General features: G+C 37.3%; 2 protein-coding genes across 2 annotated transcripts; both read right to left on the minus strand.

The window, feature by feature from the left end:
* Positions 1 to 753: 753 nt before the first annotated feature.
* On the minus strand, positions 754 to 1959 carry LOC123503945. The gene has a single exon (XM_045254071.1). It carries the CDS (start codon positions 1957 to 1959, stop codon positions 754 to 756), a length of 1206 nt encoding a protein of 401 aa, XP_045110006.1.
* A 122-nt stretch (positions 1960 to 2081) lies between these two features.
* LOC123503946 lies at positions 2082 to 5403 on the minus strand. Its single transcript, XM_045254072.1, has 4 exons — positions 5361 to 5403; positions 4482 to 5087; positions 3015 to 4332; positions 2082 to 2742 (listed from the first exon to the last, which is right to left on the minus strand). Exons 1-4 carry the CDS (start codon positions 5401 to 5403, stop codon positions 2082 to 2084), a joined length of 2628 nt encoding a protein of 875 aa, XP_045110007.1.
* Positions 5404 to 9269: the final 3866 nt, after the last annotated feature.

Below are 9269 nucleotides of genomic sequence, written 5' to 3' on the forward strand. Positions count from 1 at the left end.
TAATAATAATAATAATAATAATAATAATAATAATAATAATAATAATATGTAGGATGACCAATGATAGAGCGGGCAGGACGTTGCAACTTTAATGCTGTGTTGTTTCAACCTGCAAGTGCCACTTATCATAATAACAAACCCTAGATGATTACATGTATCTCCCAAGCAACTGCTAACTAAGCTAAACACAAGACACATAAACCACAGCAGATATCATGAATCACACACAATAAATATGTTCTGCACATAAGTCACATCATCAAAGGCGTACATAGTAATATACGTAGAAACTTACGCGGTACCTCCCGTCACTGGACACCCACAATGCATCCTAAAGCACACACAGATCGGCGGACCCTGCACAACCCTTGGCGATAACAACGTCGGTCACCGGCATTCCACCACCTACTCCCAGTATCGCAGCCGTCACCGTGTAAATCCTTACAAGGCCGACCCAGGAGCACGGGCACCTCACACAGCCGGCACCGCCTGCGTGTCGACAAACCACTGGCCACCCAGAGTGAACCCATGAAAGACCTCACCTCCGTAACTAATGTAAATCCTCACTCAAGTAACATACAAAAAAATACAATACATACATTTTTATTAATATAACAGAGAAATATACTTACAAAATACATGAAACAAGAAAACTTAATAATACACATGACCGTCCCGAACCCGGGCGAAAACGAACGACCACAACTACCGCTAAGTATCCCAATTAATCGTGATTCATGATACACTCCCCGATTAAGTCATCTCTTCCACTGGGAGTACTACAACTAATTTGTGCACCGATCTGCTAACACAAACATCCTCTTGGCCCTTGTATGTACGTCCGGGTCTTCTGATTTTATACCGAACAATTACATCTCTTACTCTCTCATCTCTACTTGGCATTACTGATTTTACTTGAGCAAGTCTCCACTGCCCTCTAATTGCATCTTTGTCTTGAAGAAGGACTATGTCGCCTGGTTTTACATTTCTTTTGTCAACGTGCCACTTTTGTCTTACTATGAGAGTTGGGAAATAGTCTCTGTGCCACTTCCTCCAAAAACTATTCACGATCTCATCCATGAACATCAGTCTGCACTTACTACTTTGAGGTTCCTGCATCATTGTCCCTGCAGGCGCACTGTTATTAGTCCTGCCCAATAATAAATCATTAGGGCACAAATACAACCCCATCTCAACATCAATGCCAGGCTTCATACCAATGGGCCTATCATTCAGAAGATTTGCTGTTTCAAATAAGACAGTCTGCAGTTCCCCAAAAGTCAGTCTAGAATCACTAATAGCAATAGCTAAAGCCCGTTTCACTGATCTTATTAAGGCTTCACTGCAACCATTTTGCCAGGGGGCCTCAGCTGATTTATTGAATACCCATGTGGTGCCCTTGTTGACACTGGAATTCATGATCTCTGGTACATTCCAATTTTGCCTAATCAGTTTCAGTTCCTTACTTGCTGCAACTAATTGAGTACCTGAATCTGAATGTATAGTATGAGGATATCCTCTTATGGCTACAAATCGTCTGAATACAGTCAGAAAACTTTCAGTGTTATATCTGTCTGCCAAATCCAAGTACACTGCACGGGTCACAAGACAACTGAAAATGATACCATATGCTTTACCTACAGTACGCCTTTTAACTGTGTCCTTGATAGCAAATGGCCCAAATAAGTCTAACGAAGTGTAATAGAATGGAGGGGCAGGTTTTAGTCTCTCAGAGCATAATTCACCCATTCTCTGTTCAACAGTCACTGTTTCTAACTTTCTACAGATAATACATTGCCTCTTAATATTCTTTATTAGGCGTCGTGCACCTGGGGTCCAAAACTTGTGTTGCAATTTGGCTAACGTTTTCTCTATTCCTCCATGATCGATCTCATGTAGATGTTTGATATACAGTTTAACAACCTTACTGTTTGAGGGCATGAGGATAAAGAGATCCATGTTCCAATTTTCTTTAAGCCAACGAGACATTCTTTCACCTACCAGTATAATACCTTCACTGTTCATGTTAACTCCTAGTCTCTGATAGTCATGCTTCCAGTTGGGTTGCAAAGCCTTCTGCTCTACTCGGACGAGATATTTTCGGCATCTCTAAGTCCGTCCGTAGTGGGTTGACACAAAGCAGCCTTAAAGGACCTCGTCTTTGCTGCTGCGATTACCCGTGCCGTCACTCGTAGCAGTTTGTTGTAGCTACTATACCTTTCTATCTTTATGAGGGTAGAATCTGACTCCTGTACCGTGGCAGCTTCACACATCAAAGTGACACCTACTCTGTCAGGTAGATCTTCATTACACAACTTACTGATTGGCCATTCAGAGATCCTGTCTGAAAGGAAATCCGGTCCTTTCTGCCACAAGGAATTGCTGCGTAGGTAGTTAGGATGACAAGGCCTAGTTGTTAGGTCAGCTGGATTTTCACTAGTTTTTACCCACCACCAGTCATTAGGATCTGTCTTCATCTGAATTTCAGCAACTCTGTTAGCCACAAAAGTACCGAAACCATAAGATTCCTTTTGAATTTGAGCTCTTACGATGGATGAGTCAACTATGTGCAAGACAGACTGAAATTTCCAATCAGATTCCTTTTCAATAGTGAGACGTAAACGGCATGACAACACTGCACCACACAACTCTAAACGAGGTATCGTTATCTGCTTGACAGGAGCTATACGATTTTTTGCCATAATTAGGCGTGACTCAAAGCGCCCGTCATCCAACTCCCACCTGATGTATGCACATGCACCATAAGCGAGTGAGCTACCATCCGAGAAAATTACAAGGACCGGGTCTCCTACTGCATTGTTAGGCTTGACACACCTAGCAAAAGTTACAGACTCTAATTCATACATTTCGTGGAAGAGCTTGACCCATTTTTCCTTCAATCTGTCTGGTAGCACATCATCCCATCCGTATGCAGCACCTGCATTTTTTTCACTGGTAACAATTTCCCTCATCAACAATTTTGGGATCAATGTAAAGGGACAATTAAACCCAACGGGTCATACACAGTTGAAACTTGGCTTAGTACTACTCTCTTAGTTAAAGTCTTAGGTATTTGACTCTCCAAATTTGATTTAGTTAAGCAGGGACCTTCTCGTACATTCCTGAACTTCTTTGAAAAATTCAACGTGACCCTGTATCCAAATGTATCTTCCCTAGGGTCCCACTTTAGACCAAAAATCCGTTGCTCATGACTATCTAGGAGACCCAAATCTGTGTCACTCAGTTCGTCACCAGCCATAATCCACTGCTTGATTTTAAAACCTCCTTGGCTCAAAACTAGATCAATATCACTGACTAATTGTCGAGCTTCATGCATATCATCACAACTGTGCACAATGTCATCTACATATGAGTTTTTGGTTACAACATCTTTAACTTTAGGAAACTTTGTTTCATACATCTCCACAGTCTTCTTTAGGGCTGTCATAGCAATGACACCACTGGGTTTATCACCGAAAGTTACTGCAGTCATGATGTAATGGTCAGGTGGTCTTTCGTTGTCCATATTCCGCCAAAGAAACCTATGGGTATGTTGATCCAAAGTTCCCATTTTCACAGAGTTATACATCTTAGAAATGTCACCTGTAACAGCAAACTTTCCCTGACGAAACCTTATGAGGATGCCTAATAAACTGTTCAGGACATCTGGACCTTTGGCCCAATAATCGTTCAATATATGGCCCATGTAGGAGGCTGAGGAGTTGAACACAATGCGAAGGGGAGTTGAACTGGAGCTAGGTTTGAGGACTTCATGATGATGAATATAATGTACTGGTCCTTCATAGTTGTTCAACTCCTTGATGGATAACCTTCTGGCAACCCCTCTGTTCACCATATCCTGGATTTGGTCATTATATAATCCACAATAGTGCGTCCCCAATTTACTGAGTCTTTTTTCAGTTGACTTCAAACGAGCAACAGCAACAGATACATTATTAGGTAAATCTTCAGGCTCTCTAATCCAAGGATATTTGACAGTCCAACATTTTTCATCAGGATCATGGTTCAGACCTGCGCTAATCAATGCCAACTCTCTCTCTTCCTTAAGGTTGTAATTTTTGTCTCCTGGGGTACATGAACCACATTTACAACCTCCACATTTGGGGACACAATAAGTACCTAAACCTTCAATTTCAAAAAACTTCTCTAAATTCATCTTCAACTTAAAGTTATCTTCCTCTCTTAACTCACTAAGGTTCCTGGAACAAGCAATATGACTAATCCTGACTCCAAAAACATTGCTCCCTGGTTTATGGAACTTGATCAAAGGTGTGACCCACGAATGCAGTACCCGAACATACTCCGCATAAGCTGTAAGGTACCCACAGACGATATAACCTCAGGCATTAGGTTACACCAGTCCGTACCTATTAATAAATCAATGTCGCCCTCTGGCATGTCAAGATCAGTAACAGAAACGCCTTCAAATAATTTCGTCACTTCAGTTAAGTCTACCTTACAAACGGTTGATGTTATGCTCTCAATACCGTATGCAGTAATACGCCAAATTTTCCCATCCAAATCCTTAAGGGGGATGATATATTCTCGACTATGCAGCCGTTCGGTTCTCCCACCAACCTTAGTGACTGACAGAGTTACTTCTTTACCGGTGAGGCCCAATCTAGACGCTGCGTCAAATCTCACCAAAGTTATGTCACTTCCAGGATCCCAAAGTGTGTTCAAAGGTGTGGAACAGTTGGTGGAATACAATTTGTTCATCATCAACAGTGTCCTGTCTCTTACTCTACTTTCCAATTTTCCCGTCAGTGTCATGTGGAACATTAGCCCCTCAATATAGGCTTCATGAAGTAAGGGATGGTGGTCCTTGCCACACCTTTGTCCATCCGAGACAATATTACATGGTCTCTTCGACCAGCACTTCTTTGACATATGACTCCCCTTTAGACAACTGAAACAAATCCGATTTCTCTTCACTACTTCCACTTTATCACTATTGCTCATTCCCACGAACTCATTACAATTATGTATGCTGTGGGAGTAAGAATCATGTAGCCAACACTTAATACCCTGATATTGAGACTGCTCTGAATCACCCTTTCCCAATCCTAGATCACGTATGGACTGTGTTAATTGATTCAAGCATTGCTTCATTTCATTCTGATCTTCCTGGAGTTTCTTGATAATAGATGTCATGCCACCATCACTTCCTTCTTTATCTACCTGACTAATGGCATTATGACAAATTTTGTTGCTTGCATTACATCTTACGCTTGAATCCATATACTCAAGTACCCTTTTTTCCCTGAGTAAAAACTCCATTAATCTTTCAAAAAGATCTGTGGAATTTCTATATTTCTCAGACCAAATAACCCACTCACGTCTCTGTGTGCCAGGCATAATTCTCTCCACAAAGCTCACCATGTTTACAGTGTTCATTCTCTCTCTAGATTCATCCTTCTCATGTCAAGCCAGCATCTTTCAAACTTTTCTACCATCCTAACGAACCCTTTGATATCACCTTCATTGATAGGTTTGGTTGACTTCAAATCACATAACAGGGTATCCACTAATTTACAATTATCTCCAAATTTTTCATCTAATCTGTTGAACATTTTGTCATAATCATTCTCTACTCCTTGGACGGCATCGAGTGCTGCACCACTCAGACATGACCTTAGAGCATAAGGGTCTTTACGAAAACTACTTTCCATCAATCTCTTATAGTCTTCCTTGAAGGTGGGGTAGGTCCTAATCTCCCCATTAAACACTGGAGGCTGAATACTTTTCACCTTAAGCAATCCATCTTTGTCTGGATCCTTCCCTGAACACAATTTACGTTCAGTGGCCACCAAATCAAGCTTTCTCCTTTCTAGTTCATCAATGTATTGTTCAGCTTCCGCAATGACATTTTCTTCCTCACCATTTTTTACGAGGATCGACACGTATTCCTCGTGACATCGTTCAACTTTCGTAAACACATCACATACCTCTGCACAGATGTCACTTAACACAACGTTAGCGTCACGCCGAGTAACTGCTTCCCATCCATCTTGGAGCCGCGTTGAAATGTAGGATGACCAATGATAGAGCGGGCAGGACGTTGCAACTTTAATGCTGTGTTGTTTCAACCTGCAAGTGCCACTTATCATAATAACAAAACCCTAGATGATTACATGTATCTCCCAAGCAACTGCTAACTAAGCTAAACACAAGACACATAAACCACAGCAGATATCATGAATCACACACAATAAATATGTTCTGCACATAAGTCACATCATCAAAGGCGTACATAGTAATATACGTAGAAACTTACGCGGTACCTCCCGTCACTGGACACCCACAATGCATCCTAAAGCACACACAGATCGGCGGACCCTGCACAACCCTTGGCGATAACAACGTCGGTCACCGGCATTCCACCACCTACTCCCAGTATCGCAGCCGTCACCGTGTAAATCCTTACAAGGCCGACCCAGGAGCACGGGCACCTCACACAGCCGGCACCGCCTGCGTGTCGACAAACCCCTGGCCACGTCACGACTGGCCACCCAGAGTGAACCCATGAAAGACCTCACCTCCGTAACTAATGTAAATCCTCACTCAAGTAACATACAAAAAATACAATACATACATTTTTATTAATATAACAGAGAAATATACTTACAAAATACATGAAACAAGAAAACTTAATAATACACAGGACCGTCCCGAACCCGGGCGAAAACGAACGACCACAACTACCGCTAAGTATCCCAATTAATCGTGATTCATGATACACTCTACTACTACTACTACTATTACTTCTAATATTAATATTAGTTTTATTATTATTATTATTTTTTTATTATTTATTTTTTTTACTATTATTATTATAATTGTTATTATAATTATAATTATTTTTTTTACCATGCGGGCTTTTCACAGGAATTTATGGGCTAAAAAGGATACTTATTATTATTGTTATTATTATTATTATTATTATTATTATTATTATTATTATTATTATTATTATCATTATTATTCATATTATTATTAATATTCTTCTTCTTCTTATTATTATTATTATTATTATTATTATTATTATTATTATTATTATTATTATTATTATTATTACTATTACTATCTATATTATTATTTATATTACTATTTTTATTATTATTGTTATTAATATTATCCTTATTGTTATTAATATTAATATAAGTATTATTATTTTATTATTATCATTATTGTTATTATTATTATTATTTTTAGTATTATTATTATTATTATTATTATTATTATTATTATCATTATTATTATTATTATTATTATTATCATTGTTGTTATCAATATTATTATTATTATTATTATTATTATTATTATTATTATTATTATTATTATTATTATTATTATTTTATTATTATTATTACTATTATTATTATCATTGTTACTATTGCTATTATTACTATTATTATTATTATTATTATTATTATTATCATTATTATTATTATTACTACTACTACTATTAATATTATTAATTTTATTGTTATCATTATCATTATCACTTATTAATATTAATGTTATATTTTGATTATTATTTTAATAATTATATAATCAAAAATAATAATGATATTATTAGTATTATTGTTATTATTGTAATTAATTCTTAAGAAAACCTTACCACAATATTTTAAAGGCATAAGTGAATAAGTGACTGAGAGAAATGACTGTGATATTGCCCACTGTTAGTATCATACTTAGAGAGAGAGAGAGAGAGAGAGAGAGAGAGAGAGAGAGAGAGAGAGAGAGAGAGTGTTTACAGTAATTTTTAATTTCGTTATGGAATACGACTACCTTACTAGTATTACTACTTCTTTTATGTTATAGCCTATAACGCTTTTCGGTATACTTGAAGAGTGTGAGAAGCGCTGTCCAGCTTCCACCCATAAAGGGCGGGGAAAATTTGATTTATAGTGGTACCCATATTAGGGCTCATATCGCCACCAAAGCGCATCTTTTTTGAAAGGCAAATACACATTCACCTTGAACAGGGCAGGTGACTTTAAACCACTCGAGAAATGAGAAAGTTTCAAGATAACACACGGTGGGATTCCAAACTACACATGGACGTGTGCCCCATCCCACGCTCACCACCATATGCACTACTCCTTGCCTATGCTCATATCGCCACCAAAGCGCATCTTTTTGAAAGGCAAATACACATTCACTAGTAAATTTTATTGTCGATTCTCTATTCCTTGAGCCCTCAAGGCACGACTGTCTAGGAAGAAAAGGTTAAAATATTTAGAAAGTGAATGATGGCTATTATGATAATAATACAAATATTCCTACTACATAAAAGGAAGTAAAGGTGTGAACTCCTCCTCCGCCTCCCTCACATCATCCATGACAAACAAGGATTTGCCGCGGTGCAAGAATCAGCCCACGATCATTAATACTCTCGCTCTAGGCCATAACAAAAAAAAGAGCCTTATGTCGATTGCTACTTTTGCTTTTACTATTATTAGAAGTAGTAGTAGCAGTAGTATTGTTAGTATTTTGATTATTATCACTTGCATTATTATACTTATCATTATTATTATCATTATTATTATTATTATTATTATTATTATTATTATTATTATTATTATTATTATTATATTATTATTATTAATATTATTATTATTATTAAAAATATCATTATATTATTTCCAATATTTTAATCATTATTATTATTTTATTTTTTTATTATTATTATTATTACTCTTATTATTATTATCATTATTATTATTATTATTATTATTAATATTATTATTATTATTATTATCATTATTATTATTATTATTATTAATGATATTGTCATTGTTTTTATTGTTATTATTTTTCAATAAAACCTTGAAAATATTTTCGAGGAGAGACAGAGAGAGAGAGAGAGAGAGAGAGAGAGAGAGAGAGAGAGAGAGAGAGAGAGAGAGAGAGAGAGAGAGAGAGAGAGAAAATGCTTACAGTAATAATTTTTTTGTAGTGCAATACGACTACACTACTACTATCTATACTTGTGTCCTTATGGTACAACAGCCTATAGCGCCTGTAGGTATAGCTGGAGTGTATGGGAAGCACAGTGACTGTCCAGCGTCCATCCTTTAGCGTACAGACAATTTTATTTATATTGGTACTCATATCACTTCACCTCCACCTAGAACATGTCTACCATGATGACATTTAGCAAACTTCAAACCACATGGTGGGATTCGAACCTACACATAGAAGTCTGCTCCATCCCACGTTCACAACCATATTCACTA

The sequence above is a fragment of the Portunus trituberculatus genome, chromosome 15 (assembly GCF_017591435.1).
Source record: "Portunus trituberculatus isolate SZX2019 chromosome 15, ASM1759143v1, whole genome shotgun sequence".
Lineage (NCBI taxonomy): Eukaryota > Metazoa > Arthropoda > Malacostraca > Decapoda > Portunidae > Portunus > Portunus trituberculatus.